General features: G+C 37.4%; 1 protein-coding gene across 1 annotated transcript in view; it reads left to right on the top strand.

The window, feature by feature from the left end:
* LOC134651352 (metabotropic glutamate receptor-like protein P) overlaps window positions 1–19,117 on the top strand; it is a 61,263-nt gene that overhangs the window by 29,657 nt on the left and 12,489 nt on the right. Inside the window, exon 2 of the mRNA XM_063506430.1 lies at window positions 5,201–5,287. Coding sequence (XP_063362500.1) covers window positions 5,201–5,287 — 87 coding nt within the window. The remainder of the gene's footprint in view (window positions 1–5,200; window positions 5,288–19,117) is intronic.

Here is a 19,117-nt window from a genome sequence, read left to right as displayed (position 1 = left end):
AATAGGTAAAGATTTGGGTGTATTTTACTAGGGCTGAGTGCGGATTTGCAGCCTTGGCCACCCCAGGCCGCTTTATACTAACCGCCGCCCTTTTCTCAATAGCCGTAATATCTAGCCGCGACTTACAGCAAATCCGCCACTGCTAGGGCTGATTTTCATTTTGTCTGTTTCCGTTAGATTTGGACAGAATTTGGCTACTTTGAACAATTGAATAATTTTATCGACATAATAAAAATAGGCCCAGGGGCTATTCATAAATTACGTCATTTCAAATTGGGGTGGGGGAGGGGGTCTGGACATCGAAGGGTGGTAGCATGACGTAGTTTATTGTCAAAAAATAGTCAAAAATAGATGACGTAATTTATGAACAGCACCCAACTAATGCTCTCGTTATTCAGCTTTTAGTAGAAAAGTGGACCTATAATGGTCTAATAAAAAAATTAAGCTGTGTTGGCTTATCTGATGTACTTACCTGCTTCATAAATATAATAGTAAGATTAGTGCTAATATCCGTTTGTGCAAGTGTTAATACTATGTTAATGGCAGTTGATCAGCTTCCCATGCAAATAAATGTTAATCTTGACCAAAAACGGCGTGTCATGGCTTTGTCTAAGCTACGTTACGAAATACTCGTGTTATTAGTATTAAGGACACTTTAAATATTGTTATTCTATATGCTAATCTATCATTAGCACTTCTAAGTGGTCTTGAGCTTAAAATAACGAGAATATATTATGGGACCATAACGCGTGTGGGACAAAAAGTTGCCAAATGTTTGTGGTACATCATCACTACATAGTATAAAACAAATGTCGCTTCCCGCTGTCTGTCTGTCCCTATGTATGTTTAGATCTTTAAAACTTCGCAACTGATTTTGATGCGGATTGTTTTGCGGTAATTCAAAAGGAAGGTTTATGTATAATTTGTTAACCCGTGCGAAGCCGGGGCGGGTCGCTAATAGTCACTAATAAGAAGATAAAAAAGTTGGAGTCCGTCTAAGCTAACATTGTACTTAACTAACTTTGAACAGAAGTGAGGAAGTGTCATTATAAACGTCAAATTTGCATATAAATTTGACATTAATGATGACATCACCACACTTCTTTTGTCATGAATAGTTAGCTTGGTCCGACTCTAAATGTTTGCATTATGTACCTACAGTTTACAAAAATACACGTTAAAAATTACTTTAACCCTTAAACAGGCCTGACGAATTTTTTAGTTTTGATTACTGATTCGGGTAGATAATAGCGTTAAAAGAAAAGTAATTTCTTGTTTTTTTTTTTATTATCATTAATTCAATAAAAAAAAACCCGGTGGTTTTTATATGCCCTCTGCCCATTAAAAATGGTGCTGCGTGGAACATATATGGCCACTGCCTTGTTAGCCATACAGAGTAGTTTTAAGGGTAAGTCACGTCTTCACATGTAATCGATAAAATAATAAAACCATAATTTAATTAAGATAAGAGAGTTCGCGCGGATATCGTGGCTCGTAAGATTAATCATTGAATAAATATTTAATTTAAATACCAAAGGAAAATATAATATTATTGCGACATATTTTTCTTAGTTTAAATGACTTTTGTACTATGAGGGTTCATTCATAGTAATGAATCTTACCCTTAAATGTCATGTAAACTCAATGCAGGGCAGAGGCCACTTATAAACCACTCGAACGTGCCCCAGACGGGCAGAGGATTCATATGAACCACAAACTTTTAGATCAAATATTTTATCAGAAAACAATAACTAAGGTAAGTTATGACTTACTACACATACATTACCTAATAATCTACCATAAAAATACAAAACAAAATACTTACAGTACTTTTTTCGGCGTAGCGAACTTATACAGCGGGAGAAACGTACAAAAACTGCCATTTGTTGTCGATTTGAACTTGACAACTAAATTGTCAAAGAAATTTGTTTTAACACCTGTCATTTTTTTACGTTCCGATATCACCCACTTAATAGACTTTACGGCAATGACATTTTGCGGTCGTTGTATTTACTCAGCTCGTCAAAAAAAAAAATCATTTGCTATGTGGTACTTATAGATACACAACCTGTTTAGGGGTTAAACAACTATTTTTGATTACAGTAAAATTTTGGGTAGACGGGAATTTAGAATACTATAAAACACAAATAACTACCTACTACATAGTACCTACATATGTACATTTTATGTTTAAGGTAGGTACTTCGGTTTCAAATTTCCACAATTTATGGACTATTTAGTTAATATCTAGATGAATACCTAGTGATGAATAGCTGTCTCATAATCACAATGAGTGCAATAATGCGTACAAAAGCACCGATTTATTCACTGTGCCGATAAAGTATGTTGCGTAAGGTTAGGAACCCGGCAGTGTCGGGGTAATTTTTGTACCGCTTTGGTGGTACAGTCACCAGCATAAATATATGACTGTGGGCAGCCGTGCAAAAATATCTGATGCTCCATTGGAGGCATAAGTATATGACGACACTACCTCGGTAAAGATATGTGATGCTTTGTGGCCGGCAAAAATATCGTTAGTCTGTATCCGCATAAATATCGGATCGGGTTGCTTAAAAATATTTGATTACCCATAAAAATCAAAATTATGTGATTACTCTCATCTGGCATAAATATCTCTCCACTATGAAAGCAAATACATCGGATGGACGACGAACCGCATATATGTATATCTGACACGTTGGAAAATCACAAATATGTTATCGACCTTCAAAAACGAACCATACATGTTTGGTATAGAGCTGTAAATTGTATGAAGTGATTTGACAATTCACGAAAAGAGTGCAGACTTGTCATTGTATATGTCTGTCTCACATTATATTCTATCAGCGATTTGACGGAATAAAATGGATATAATTTTTTTATTGAACGTGTTGCAATCATGAATCTAGTATATAACTGGATCTGGCATGAGGGGTGGGGGAAATGACCGAACGGGATAGTCTTATGTATCTTTCAGTAGGAGTAGCAGCGAAAGCGCTATTATTGTTTGTCCTTGTCACAGTCTCACAAGTTGACTTCTTCATCATTCTTTTTTATGTAAGAAGGAGGTTTATTACACATCTTCTATTAAAAGTCTACCTAATTTTCATTTATGTCACAATTTAAAATTGCAAATGAAATACGTGAGACAGACATGCAATGACAAGTCTGCACTCTTTTCGTGAATTGTCAAATCACTTCATACAATTGAAGGCTCTATGCTATCCAGAGCGCCTACCGCGAACCACGTTCGACATGTTTCCTCTCTGTCGCACTTGTAAATTCGTACGTAAGTGTGACAGGGAGGTAACACGTCGAACGTGGTTCGCGGTAGGCGCTCTGCACTCTAGTATGGTTTGTTTTTGCCGATTGATGACATATTTCATAATTTCGTGTCAGATAGACAGGCGATCCGTCTGCCATCAGATGTATTTGCATTCACAGTGGAGAGATATTTATGCCAGATGAGAGTAATCATATAATTTTGATTTTTATGAGTAGTCAAATATTTTTAAGCGACCCGATCCGATATTTATCCGGATACAGACTAACGATATTTTTGCCAGCTACAAAGCATCACATATTTTTACCGAGGTAGTGTCGTCATATACTTATGCTATGCCTCCAATGGAGCATCAGATATTTTTGCACGGCTGCCCACAGTCATATATTTTTGCTGGTGACTGTACATTTAATTGTGGTACGGATGAAATTCGTGTAAAGGTGAAAATAGGTGGCATAAGATCAGTCTCTTAATAAATATCTAGAATAATAATTTATTACGATTAATTAGTTCTATTATATATACTAATTTATTTGTAAAAACAATACCCAAGCCACTATTTTTCAACTGGCTTTTAATCGATAAGCGCTTGAAAGTTTACATGTACAGTCGCCATTAGATATATTGGAGCGGCCAGGGTGTTCACAATATCTGAACACGCGCTCTAAAGGCCTGGCAATAGAGGCGTGTTCAGATATTTGTGAGCGCCTTGGCCGCTCCGATATATCTGATGGCGACTGTACCTATATAAAAAGTTGTAGTTTTTATTTCAGTAAAGTCAATAAACTATGTACATCATGAATTAGTTACATTGCAGTACAAGTTACTCAAGTTAGGATTTGATCAATTCTTTTACAATCAAGAAATTTGCTGAATGTTGTTTAACATATTATTATTTAGTATCTTCATTAATCTCAACACGCCCAGTGATGATTCAAGCAAATTTCAATAATACATAGAACTATAATAACTAATTACATTTGCTGTTAAATTGCGCAAATGACATTTTAATAAAGGTCTTTTAACTAAACATGATTGATGGTCTCCGTTGACAACAATATGTGTTACAATATTAACTTCAGTAGGTACATGATAAGTGAAGTGTTACAAGTTTACTTTAATTATCGTTTAGTAATCAATCAGTCATTAGTCATTCAAGGCCATTATCTTCTTCAATCATTTCGGATGTGTGTCATCGATGAGTTACCTATTGATCTAAGTCTAGTGACCTTTATAATGATGTAAATCATGTGCTGCAGTTTGAGAATTTGTATTTTAAATAAAATAATTTATTTCATTGAAAAAGACAGTAAAAAGATAAATAAATAACTTATGAACTAAATAAATCTATGAATAATACTAAATTAAAACTAACAACCCTAAATATATCTAAAATATAAAAAGGAATAAGGAATATAAAAACTACTGAAAGAGGCCTCCCCGCGCTACCCCTGGCGCAAAGGTGCCCATCACACTCGCTGCGTTACCGCGTTGAATTGCGATGGACAGCCTTTGCATTTGTATTGGTTTTTTGGTTTAGATATCGTAATAGGTTACGATTGATGAATTCATCGGAAATAGTCTGCTTAATGATCATACAAAGTAGCTGAAGTATGTTTCTATCTATTATAAAAAAAATTTAGGCAAGGCTATAAATTAAGTAATAAATAACTTACTTTACGAAGGTGGAGGGTAGAATAAGTTTTCTGCCAACAAACTGCTATGCAGTTTGGCAGATAAGTAACGATAGTTATGTAACTTCTCTTTGAATAATAAAAAAATAAAAAAAATAATAATATACCGTAATCAAGTACAACTAACACAAGCTTTATTGAGGTTACTGTGGAGCTAGGTCTATTTGTGTGAGATTATTATTATCATATCATGACACTAAAATGTATTTTATTTTGTTTCCAGGGCCATACGAGGAGCATACCCAGGACAAGGTTCACATGTGTCGGCCGAACTTCGGGATACTACGCCGACGTGGAGGCAGGGTGCCAGGTAACAAACAGCAGTTCTTTCTTGTTTGCAAGGCTAGTAATTCGACTCTAACGGGGCCTAGACCTCCTTTGATTGGTCTATTCAGGGTATTTAAGTGGCCATAATGATGACCTTAATTCTATAAACGTCTATTTAAAACAAGGATAAGTGATTCTGACACGGACACTGATTTAAAATTTCACGATGTTTACACATTATTAAATTGTACAACGTGACTTAATCGCGTATCTAAGTTTTTAAGATTAACCACACAAAACACAGTAAACATAGTAATTTCAATCGGGACGAGGGTTTCAAGATCTCATCCACATGGAATCCAGTCATTAGTAAATGTAAGCGTAAACGAATATCGACAGTCGATAAATCGAGTATCGTTAGTGTTGTGTGTCGACAGAGTGACATCCCTAGTGCGCAAAACGTTCAAGCGGATAAACAAGACCAAGTGTGTGTAGTTCGAAAAACTCGCGCGGTTAGAAGATGCTGATGTCAACTTAAGCCAGTCTTCTCCGAGACCACGGGGACAACGCCGTCCTCGAAACGTCGGAGGTAAATCTTAAAAACTTAGATACGCGATTAAGTCCCGTTGTACAATTTAATAAGGATAAGTATTGACACCGACCGGTTTTATTTCACGCAATGGTTCTGGGTTGAAACCACGGTCCCGATCAGGGTATTATATGTACATAATATGTATTTTTTGTATGATAAGCATGGATACTTGTTCTTGGGTTAGGAACGTAAGAAAAATGTCAAGGTCACCAATATCCAATTTTATATATTTAACTATAGTGTACAAATTATAATCTTTGAAACTAAAGAGCGGCAATAAATTAAAGAGCGTGTCGGGGCGGTGTTGACTAGATATTCTAGACAATCATATACCATATACAAGGTAAACAAGGTGAATATGCCACAAACTTGTATCTATCTTTCAATAATTCAACGATAAGGAATTGTAACAATTAACCATGGTTGACTAGACTTATATAGACCGGGATAAGGATATGACCGTGATTACCTAATTAGTATTGTTTTCGAGCTCCCGATATTTCGACGCAGTTAACTGAAGATAGCGGGTGGGTGTCAAGTCAATATCTCGGTCTATATAGGTCTAGTGAACAGATCGCGAATCATTCAAAACTATAACCATGGTTGTATTGCCTGTTATACCAAAATGAAAAGGAAAGCATGCGCCGGCGCCGGTCCGCCGTCCGGTTCCTCGCGGAACACAAGTGCCGATTAAGAGCACGTGATGCTTACCGTGCTCACTGCGGAACAGTGCTACTGAGGCGGAGCCGCGCGCTTATCTAATTAATGTAATCATCACCTTCTTTATCTAATTAATGTAATCATCCAGAAAAGAAGTTCATTGGCCCGGGCGTATAATTCTTACAATTAGAGTCCGATTGAAGTTAAGAAGCGCTGGTGGCCTAGTGGTAAGAGCGTGCGACTTGCAACCGGAGGTCGCGGGTTCGAACCCCGGCTCGTACCAATGAGTTTTTCGGAACTTGTACGAAATATCATTTGATATTTACCAGACGCTTTTCGGTGAAGGAAAACATCGTGAGAAAACCGGACTAATCCCAATACGGGCCTAGTTTACCCTCTGGGTTGGAAGGTCAGATGGCAGTCGCTTTCGTAAAAACTATTGCCCACGCCAATTACTGGGATTAGTTCCCAAGCGGACCCCAGGCTCCCATGAGCCGTGGCAAAATGCCGGGACAACCCGAGGAAGAAGAGAGAGTCCGATTGAAGTTTCGGTTTCGGCATGTTTCGACCAAAAAAGAACCTTCTGTTTCAGTTTCGATTTCGTTAGAAAATCCGGTTTCGGTCTCACACTAATAATTTTCAAAATATACAAATATGCATACTCTCGAAAAACATCTTTTGATTGAAAAGCGGTACCCAAAATTTTTGGGTGTGTGACTTTAAAATTTGAATTCCTTTAACATGTGATTATTATGACTGTTCAATATTATAAATTAGGTACTTAATAAAGTGAGTAACTTGTGCTTAAATGAAAGTGAAAGTCACTTCTACTCTCAACGTAACTTCACCGCGTTAAGATTCAAAACAAAATGTCATTGCTCTTGGATTTAATCCCTTTTCATTTCAAAATATCAATGATTCACGGTAGGTATGCCTACGATTCTCACCGAAGGTCGCACCATATCGGGAGCGCCTACTTATCGATATTATATTTCAGTACGTCGCGCGGCACTAGCCATAATTCATCTTATATCGATGTTTAGTTGTACCAGTTTGTTAGTGAAGGAATTGATGTAATTATTTTAATGTTCTTTAATTGGTTTAGGATATTTGTTAATTTGATGATTTTGTTTTTATGTGGAGCTTACTAGGCCTTTTATTATATCGATTAAACGTGGTCCCTTTGTTTTCCATAAAGTTTTAAATCATAATCATCATTAGTCATAATCATTGTCAAATTATCATTAGTCATAAAACTGAAACCGTGAATGTTTCAAGATTTTCATAAGGTTAGCCTATAGATAGGTTAGGTTTGTTTAATGGCAATCCTTAAAAGTGACGCGTTTCTGAACCAAATGAATTATGACTAACGAAAATGCGGGCAAACAATACATTATGACTTAAAACTTTTTGGGAAACAATAGAGACCCTTAGGTAGTTTGTTACGCTAGGCGATATTATAATGTTACAACTATCGTACCCTATACCTATTGAAAAGGCTACCAGTTACGATTAAATCCCAGTAACATAAGCAATTTTGACTTGATGTGGACTATCAAAATCTCCGTCAATTTAACGACCATTGCCGAATCAATGCACATAAGTTTCTTATATTTATGGTTGCCCGTTGTCGCAACCCTATTAGTCAAACGAAAGTATACCTTATTCTTCAGGCTTCAGGGTTATCATTTCTTTGTCGGGTTGTCTGCATGTCATCCTGCAACTGTGAAGTATCGATGCATTGATGAGACATGAAACGAAATCACGTGCCTTTAAATAGCGCGAGCTTTTTTGACGGATCTATAAAATATGTCGTTTAATTTTTCTTTTTAACACGCTTTTATTAGGTCGACCTGTATGTAACTAACTTGTAATGGAATCTTGCAAGTTAAATTTGATCCACTTCCCGGTTTCCGATTGAGCTGAAATTTTGCATACATATAAGTCGGGTGACAATGCAATATTATGGTACCATCGAGCTGATCTGATGATGGAGACAGGAGGTGGCCATAGGAACTCTGTGATGAAACAACGCAACATAATTGTGTTAGGTGTTTTTAGAATTGTCTCGATGAGTATTAGTTGTCTGTCGTAAGAAAAGTACAGTCAGCGTTAAAAGCGTGTACCAAAAATGAAATTTTTGCTATAAACTTATTTAAATGTCATGCAATGTGTTAAGGAGTCAAAGATATACCTGTTTAACTACTTACTTATCAATATCAACCGCAAATCTAGGTACTCGATATACTCGTAAACATATTTATATTTATTACTTACTCAGTTTATATTCAAAAGTTCTAACATAATAAGAACGAAATAAGTTAAGTGAGACCAGGCTTATTAATTTTCATACAATTAACGTGTGTTTTTACTTTAAAATACATAATATTTATGACCAAATCCTTCGTATTTTTTCCATGGCCCCACAGCATAATTAAAGTATCAATGCAATTAAAAATAACCATACATACATAGAACAAAAGCTTCGTGTAGCACAGAAGCCTAATAATAACAATAAAAGCAATAAAACTGTTAAATAACAGTTTATCATCATAAATTATACAAACTCTTATCTCTTTTAAACAATTGTTCAAAAATACACCATAAGCGTATAAAATTTAAATTCGCAAAAACGCTAAGGCACTGCATACGAGTACACAAATCACAATTAAACATCTTGGCAAAGTCCCTTGTAAATGAAACCTTATTGAATATGCATAAGGTTCGCTTTAATATGGCTATGTAGATGTCAATTATAATCGTAATTACTATGGCTTTGGCTGGGTGTCAAGGCGAGGCCTACATACGACTTTATGTAAACATGTTATTGTTTACTTGTGCCAATATTATAATTGTATCGATAGATGATAAATTGGTATTCATAATTAGATAGAGAAAATCGATAGCAGTTGATTTTTTTAAGTGACCAATTTGGGGCGATAGAATAAAAGATTCACTTTAATAAAGGGCAAACAAAATTCGCATTGTTACACTTTATATAAGAGGATGCGAGCTTGCAGTGGTTGTTATTAAATTAAAATATAAATGTTCTAAAGATAGTTGGTGTAATATTTTAAAGTTTCACAATATTAATGTTAATTTTAAAATGTTAAGGTTAATAAGCTGATACAAATGTTCGAATGCATTCGCGACAATGCCATCAAGTGCATTGATTGGGACAGACGGCCGCATCGCAAACACAACCTCGGTCGCGAGCGGCCACGTGTAATGTTCGGTGCATGAGCACTGAACAGCAAACTTAGCACGCATATCGTCAGGTGACAACCAAAACTTACTAATTAAGTACCACCACAAGTTCATAGCCATAGTGAACCATATTATCACTAAAATATGGTTGATTTTTTAATTATTTATTTTTTATTAGTGATTTTTCGTTGTCATCTGACGATATACGAGTAGCTATATCAAGATGCAAAAAAATTAAAGTGCAATCTGTTAGGGACCATACTTTTGAAATATTTTAAGGATCGGGGCCATACTAACATTTTTTAATCAATCTAGTCAGACGTACAGGTCAATTCACACAGGAACTGGCTCGAATGGAACTAATGGTGAATGAAAATATCTGTGTGTATGACATTAGCCAATAAAATGGCGACTCTGACTGTGTACCGATACCGATACATTAAAGTTACATATAATTAAAGTTTCGTTCATTCCATTCCATGCCAGCTTTCGTGAAACTACCTATAGTTTATGTCACCCGCAAGTCGCAACATAAAAACGAATTGATTTAGGTACAATCTTTTAATTATTTTGGATCAATAATTTAGACGCTAACGGTGGTAGATCATAGGTTATTATTAGTAAACATTGACGATTAATGATCATAATCGTTCTCGTAGGCAAATTAGCTGAAGCAGCTTGTACGTTTAGCAAAATTGAGCTATTCGGGTCGACAACGATTTAAAGCTACTCAGTCACATGAATTACTGTGAGCGAAGCCGGTGGCTCACACAAACACTAAATAAACGACTTGTACTGAAGAATGATGCATATCTTAGACCATAAAGTTGGTCACACGCACTAGAGCATGCCTACTTGCCTACGTAGTTTTGTAAAACCACGTAAAACGGAGCGTATGTGACATTCGACTGTGCAGTTTCCTAACCGGCTTTACCTGTGCACTTGAACTGTACAGGCACAACAGTGAGCTGCGCAGACATACCCTAGTCACCTTGTGTTTGGCTAGCTTTAGAGTCTTACCCTCTGCCAAAAAGCCATTGTAGTATTAATGTTGCTGAGTCCTTACAGGGCGTCACTTAAACTAACCACACATAATGTACCACCTTTATAACAATAACTGGTTTGTGATATTCAATAAATGATTCTATCTTGTTCTAAGTATTCTAATGATACTATTTATTTACTTAAAGTTTCTGTCGTAAAGTTTCTGTGGCAGCCTGCCTCACGCACCTAATAAATTACCAGCGTTGCCTCAAACAATGCCTTCGCACGCTACCGTTGGGCCCTGACCCGCACCGCAATGGCATTATTATAAACACACTTGTTACATTTAAACTGATTCTAACCTTTGTCAGCCGACCCGGATTTTTGAAATGCCAACCGATGTGCCAAAATCGCTGCCAGTTGAAACACGATGTGCTAAAATCGTTGTCAACATTCCTGAAGAATGTTGATGTGATCGCTGTTGCATGAATGTAAAATGCTTGTATAGAGCATGGTAGAGCCCGTCTTAGCCAATTCTGCACCCATTTGAATTTTCATAGAAATTTGACCTTTATTTATGAGAATTGATATTAATCAAGGGGATTTAAGTAAGGGAAATCATATGTCTTACATGAGCGTGTCAGATTACGTTATTGTTATAACGGTAAATCGGGAGGACTGAGTCAAACACACGTATGGACAGTGTGACAGCTATATATTGACTCATTAGGCGCGGGCGCAGCCGCGCGTTATATCTAAAGTGCTTACGTTTACTACATTCCCTCCACCTTAACCTAAAAATACTTCCTAAAATCTACAATGGTTTTGGTCCTCTTTAAATATCCTTCACGGGGAGGTTCTCCTTCCGCCGGGGCATTGACAGCCGCTTGGCCGGCCACGGAACTGTCTGTTGCACCGGGTGGTGCCGCCGTGGCAGGGCTCCCGTCGCAATCCGACCACAGAACCGCATCAGTGCCGTCGGCGGGTTCGGCCGGTGGTGGCGGTACTGGCGCAGGCGTACTCGGGCCAGGCACCGCAGCCGCAGGCACGTTTACTACAGTTATGAGATGAGTGCTGTCTTGCTACCCATGGAGATGTACCTTAACCACTTTTAGCCATTTATGTTGGTAGGTTGGTTGATGGGGGGTTGGTGGGTTGGTTGATGGGGGGTTGATGGGCAGTTAAACAAATGGCGCGGGTAGGTTCTTATCAATCCTAAAGCAAATGTTTGATATAGATGTTGCTCCATTCTTATATGGGTTGAAAAAAAGAATTGGTTTCTGATTTTTGACGAGTTTTACTCTTAATAATTATCCTTTGAGAAGTAGTCACCATATAGTCACCATGTAGCAACTTATTGTTGTTACGATGAGTATTACTTGAATGACCTAAGTCCTAAACACTAATCGTTTCATTACTTAGATAACTCTTTATTGTATATAGGTGTACCTAAGTAGCGTAGTTAAAATAGAATATTATGATGTCGTTAAGCTACTTGATCTGATAATATACCCGGAAGGAGCTCATAAGGAACTTTGTAATGAAACAACGAAACCCGCTCATTAGAGCTCGTTAACTCGTTAAAAACAATCATCTCGATCAGTTGCAATAGTTGATGACTGTGCAAAGTTAAGCACCTACCTACTTTAGTGGGTTTATTATGCTTCCCCATTTCTCAAAGATGCGACTGGACTGATTCGATTTTCTTTTATTTAGCTTAACTTAGGGCCAGTTGCACCAACCACATTTGACAGATTGATCAACGTCAGCCGGCGCGCCCCGGCGCTTTACTATGAAACTTTCCATACATACATTTTGCGAACTCTTTAACGATACGAATAGTTTGGTGCAACCGACTCTTAGTGTCCCATACTGGGCAAAGGTCGTTTCTTCATTCGATTCGGTAAGGTGTTTTCCTACCATTTCGGACAGAATCCGTCCAAGTCATCACGCCGTCTCTTTTTTGGTGCTACCTGATTAACTACATTTTAAATATTGAGATTGAGATTCGCCTTCGAAATTAAAAAGTAAGTACCTACCGAATATGGGCAAGGCTTATAACTGCAACAAACTCCTAGGACCTAGGGTTTTAAGAATGACCTAGGAGACCGTAACCATGAGAACGATCGAGTGACAAGAAATAAATGATTCAACACTGTTTTTAACTTCATTTTTACCCATTTGCCTGACTAATTGCACATCTAACCCTAGCAAAGTGCAGCGTTTAGCATAGTGAACTGTTTAGCAACGCCGCAGCGTGTCAAAGTCGAGCAGCAATCAAGCCCATTCGATTATAGCACCTATTGTGTCGGGTTATTGCACTGGGATTGCCCAATCTTGTGGGTGTCGCATGATCTGTGGCGCCTGTGTCATTCACAACTTTAAGACGAAAATAGGTTCACAATAGGTATAAGTACATGTTGCACGGTGTAACGAAGCCTGTTCAAGTTTAATGGTATTTGAGGATCAGCCGACCGGTTAACCAACCGCAGTCCGCAGGGGTTTTCAGAAAAAAAAGTGTACCATTTACTGTTTTCGAAAATTTACCAATTTCGGTTATTTCGATTCAAAATTGTAAGAACTACTGATTAAAAAACAAATAAGTGTCCCTATTTTTTCGGACACTTATTAGTCCTCGAAGACTGAGTTCTGAGTAGAAATAACCCAAAATATGATGGTTTTTCGAAAACAAGTACCTAAAAGGTACATTTTTGTCTGGAAATGCCCCTTAATGAGCCCTAAGTATCTCTCTTGATGAGCCCTAAGGATCTCTATAAATAACGCCGTAGGTACGCCTTTTCTTCCACGCTAAAGTTTCCGAGACTTACGCCCTTTTGCCTACGAAGCGGTAAGTTCAACATAGTTTTTTGTGCCAGTTCAGAACGAGAGCGTCTTGAGCGGGTATCGGTGCTTCACCTTGAACTATCGCTGCTTACGTAACTTAACTGAGGTGCGTGCCGGTGAGAGCGGAACGCGGTGGCGGTTGTAAGCGACTTCCGACTTTCTGGCGTTTGTTTGAGGGTACTTAGCTACTTACCTTACATCACTACATAGTGTAAAACAAAGTCGCTTCCCGCTGTCTGTTTGTCTATGTATGCTTAGATCAACGCAACGCAACGCAACGGATTTTGACGCGGTTTAGTTTTAATAGATAGAGTGATTCAAGAGGAAGGTTTATGTATAAATTGCTAACCCGTGCGAAGCCGCGGCGGGTTGCTAGTTAATTATATTTAATAAAGTATGATTATGTTCATTTCCAAATAAACAGTTGCAGAAGAATGGAATTTCTTATCTTAAATATGTGCAAATCAGCAAGTGTCACCAGTATATTCACAGGTGTCAAGGTCTTCCTTAATTTATTACCCAGCCATACTGTCGACCCCAATTGGTGAAGGAAACATCTGTGATAAATATGTCAAGCCAATAAAAGGTCAAACAGCAAATTACTATTCCGCTTTTTATATCCGCTCCGCTGACAATCGGCCGCACACTCAACTTCAAATTTCAAATATTTTTGAACTTGTCACTACATATTTGGAAAAGCGTCGTAACTGAATTGAAATATCATTGAAAATACGATCCAATGATTCTGACATAAATTTAAAGGAGTGAACGAATTCGTTCACATGACTTAATATACTAATACATCTATAATATACATATACTTACATAACATGCAAGCAGACGTAGCCTAAATATGTTAATTTTATGCAAATATACAGTAATATACTGTTTTATAAAAATGCTAAGCGAGTTTTTTTGACACGTCACGAGAATATCAACATTACCTGCATTTTCGAGAACGAATACTCACGTTTTTGCAGATACAGAAACTTGGATTTTGGCTCAGGCGTTTCTGGTTGAAGTGTCATTTTTGACACTGAAAAATCATATCCACAACACATAATCTGTTGTTATAAGAATAGAATACTTGCGTTGCGTTATGTCAATTTTGTATGGGATTTTGAACAGCGCGCCAAGCGGGACGTTTTGGAAACTCAAAACCCCATACAAAATGACACTTTAGGGGTACAGTTCACATTCGCCTGCGTAGGCCACGTGTAGATACTAAATGTGGAAGGGCCTTTAAAAGAGATGGACAAAGATTAAAATCCGTTACGTAAATTCTTGTTACAATTTGAAACGTTCCATTGTTAAATTCGCCCCGGTTCGTACGCACCGGGTCACGGCCACACGACCATCCCGAGCCGAAATTGAATCAAATATCCGCCTCTCTATCGCTCTTGTATGTTCGAGCGATAGTGGAAAAAAGAACGAACGAAGTAATTCTCGGTAGACCCTCCGACCTCTGACACCGAGCTGTCAACTCAAGCGCAACTGCCGTGGTGGATTAAAAAACCGGCCAAGTGCGAGTCGGACTCGCGCACGGAGGGTTCCGCACCATCAACAAAAAATAGAGCAAAAAATCGTGTTTGTTGTATGGGAGCCCCCCTTAAATATATATTTTATTTTATTTTTAGTACTTATTTGTTGTTATAGCGGCAACAGAGATACATCATTTGTGAAAATTTCAACTGTCTAGCTATCGCGGTTCATGAGATACAGCCTGGTGACAGACGGACGGACGGACGGACGGACGGACGGACGGACGGACGGACGGACGGACGGACGGACGGACGGACAGCGAAGTCTTAGTAATAGGGTCCCGTTTTTTACCCTTTGGGTACGGAACCCTAAAAAGGTAAATTGTAAACTATGCTCTTGCAAAGTTGCCTTCGTAAAGTCAAGAGTTCAAATGTAATCGAGGAGACTAAGAGGCGTACTTATTCTGATTGCAAAACAAAAACGTCACTATTGTCACATCATATCCATAACAAATCCAGATCAAATTCATAATCTGTTCCTTTGATCAGAATGTAATGCTGATACTTAATTACTCGTATTTCCTTTAGAAAAGCAAAAATCGCCAAAATGAGGTATAGTGCAGACATGAGGTTTTACATAGTAGAAGAAGATACATATATGTACCAGTATAAACCCCGATTACAGGTAGGTATGTCGTACAACATCATTATCAGCATTAGGTACCTATATATCTCATACTATCGGTAAGTCGGTGCAAACTTAGTGTGGTCGAAGCCTTTGCTTTTGACCCTCATCCTCTGAAAACTAATTCTTTTTTAAGTAAATCCCAAGGTTATATCGAAAATGATTTAGCCTATTTACATAAATTCTTTCCTAAATAACTCGAACAGGATATGTTTAAGTAGAGCAAATGTCAGTTGTTTTAGAATAATTTAGTTAAATAAAAATTGTTTAGATATTATTTTGAAGGTTCAAAAACCAGGCAATAAAAAATTTAAATAAGGCAGGAAGTAGTAAATAAAACGAGTCCGGGTTAAAACGGCAAGGTGACAGTCCATTTCCAACCGCAGCTGCACTACTGTTCATTTTACTATGGAAATTTACAGTAACAGCGACGCGTTCAGTACCAGTAGTGCAGCTGCGGTCAGAAATGGAATGTACCCTTAATTGTGATTTAAATGCGAAATTACTACGTTTGAGTATTTATATGTATCCAATAAGAATTTTATTTGAGTTATGTAATTGCTGTTGTAATAGGTTTGCAAATCAGTCATAAGGCTGCCTTTCCAAGGAGGAGGAGATGAAAGGAGACGTGCGGGATTTGAATTTAATATTTGGGGGTTGACCAATAGCACCAAAACATTAGCATTAGCATTAGTCGTCAAATCTATAATATATAAACGTGAAAGACCACTGACTGACTTAAATCAACGCACACCCCAAACCGCTGGGACTAGAAAGTCCAAATTTGGCAAGTAGATTCCTTATAAGGTCTAGGGGTCCACTAAGAAAGGATTTTTCAAAATTCATCTCCTAAAGGGGTGAAAATTAAAAAAACTCTCCTGCGCGTGTGAAGCCGCGGGCAAAAGCTGGTAAAAGATAAAGATAAGATAAATCAAGTATGTCATCTATTGGGCATTAGTATGTCGAGCACTACGGCTAATCCTTTTAGGGCCGATACAGACTGCAATTTGGCTGCAACTTGTATGGGAACTGTACGCTGACTGCATGCCAACTGCAACGTCGGGTTGCAGTCTACCTGTACGCCGGTACGGTAATCCTTTTAGTTCTAAAACAAACAAGTCTCAAGCTGCCCACTTACGCGTTTAGGCTAATTATATGAATTAGAAGGCAATCCGACTGATCGACGTGCGTGCTGAGAAGACACGACTCTTCAACTATTATGTACAATTCAATTGCATAACATGGCTGTAGATAAATGTTTCGTGGCCAAATTGTGCATAAAAACTGAAACAATCGAGACATTAAGTACATCCTCTCTTGCATTTACGAGTGTTGATACATAAATAACTATATACAGTTTACAATAATCCATGCAATAAATTACTTGACTTTGACGACTACAGATTAAGTGCATGTAAATGTTTTTGTATTTTCTCAGAAACGTATTTGTCATGCTACTTCAGTCAACTTATACCGAGACTGACTGAAATAGAAAAACACGTTCGTAAATAGTACGTTTCCATGAAAATAATTTTGCACTAGATCTGTATTTAGGCATCTGTACGTAACCTAGATGCACCACTCGTACTTAGGTAATAGGTATTCACTAAGGCATCTTGTTATACAATCTTATTTACATTAAATACAAATAAAGATCTAACTCAGTTACTCTAAGGTCGAGGATCAGACGTCAGACCTTGAGTGACAGGAGTGGAACTCCTCTGCATTATCAGTTCAGAACCAATTTAAATATACACTCAGATAAGGGGCGTCACGATCTGCCTAATGTTATTATACGAAGTTCCTCATTCCGATGAAGATGCGGGTGAGCAGTTTTTTGAGGATCTGTTTGAAGTTAACGACAGATCAAGACCAAATGGGCGGACAGGAAGGCTCAGAATATAGGTGCGTATCTGTTTATAAATATTATGCAACCGTTGTTTAAGAGAGGTCAAGAAAGGCGAGTGGCGTGAGTAACAATTTGAGGCGAAGTCGAAAATTGTAAATAAAGACGCCACGAGTATTTTTTGACTCAGTAAACAACGTTGCATACAATAGGTACTTTTTCTACGACCAAGCACTTACTTTGAAATAAAATTGTAAATTTAACAAATATTTTTAATTCAAGAAGTAGCAAAAATGGAGCGTAGCGTAGGGAAAAGAATGAATTATAAATAAAATAAAAAAAAAACATGTCTATGGTTCACTTATTTGTCAGAGATGACATTTAAAATAAGGTTGGCAACACTGTATTCATTCAATATTTTTTAAGTGGTCATTACACGAAGTATCGTAAAATCGCCAAAAAGATACTGCGTGTATGCACAAATTCTTTTTTGGGGAATAGACTAAAGACTTGTCTTGACAACTATAAGGTAGGGTTTTAAAGGTATGTGCACGACCCTTTAAATGACAAATAAAAGTACGGCAGTAGAAAAAATATTTAACACACCCTTGGCCCTTACCATAAAAAAATGAGTCGGTGTACTTATTAGTTCTTCTTGCGAGGATAACTAAGCGGTTTCATATAGTGTATATATACAGTTGCCATCAGATATATCGGATCGGCCGAGGTACTCAAAATATCTGACCACGTACTCTAACACATTGACAATAGAGCACCATAAGCCCCATAGCACGCCCCATAGTAAGCACCATAGTCGCTCCGATATATCTGATGGAGACTGTACTGTAAATACCTATATAAAACCAGACAACAAAAACTAATGAACTACTAAAATGAATAGAAGGAATACTGACTTATTAGGTAAAAGTGTGAAGTTCTTCAGAGGCAGTGAATCGTGAAGAAAATTAGGTGATTCCTTACAAGGAAACTAAGAATCTATTCGCTTTTGATAATTACATATTATGATTAGAATTTGTTTCTAGTGGCTGCTTTGATTTGATCTGACGCTTTACCTACTGTACCTAATAGCTGTTTTAGATTTAGGTACGAAAACACCTTTAACGGTAGGTATTAAGCATTTTTTATTAGTTTTTTCTTGTTAAAACATCACAAGGAAAATCTTAATTGCATGGAAAATTGCAAAAATAACAAGAGTTTAGAAAAACACGGCTGCGCCAAAAAACCAGTATTCTGTGGTATTTTGAGATGACTTTGAGTTTATTTTGACAAATCATTGTTTACTGGAAAAATCGATGTACGTAGGTACCTACGTCAACGTCAGAATAACTCTTAGCGTCTAAATTAAGTGGCCATAAAGTTAAGTTCGTTTGTAGATCAAAAACTTAAATTGTTAGAAATAATCCCATCAAAAAGCACATAATGAGAATTACCCATCTGGATGGAAATTTCAACTTGCTAGGCTTGAACGAGTCCAAATCGCACTTGGCGGGTTTTTCAATGACAAACATAATTCTAATTAGGAATTAATAACTACAAATTCCTAGACACGCAAC

The sequence above is a fragment of the Cydia amplana genome, chromosome 10 (genome assembly GCF_948474715.1).
Source record: "Cydia amplana chromosome 10, ilCydAmpl1.1, whole genome shotgun sequence".
In the NCBI taxonomy this organism is placed as follows: domain Eukaryota; kingdom Metazoa; phylum Arthropoda; class Insecta; order Lepidoptera; family Tortricidae; genus Cydia; species Cydia amplana.
The sequence above is the reverse complement of the archived record's forward strand: the minus strand, read 5'-3'. Positions and strand labels throughout refer to the sequence as shown.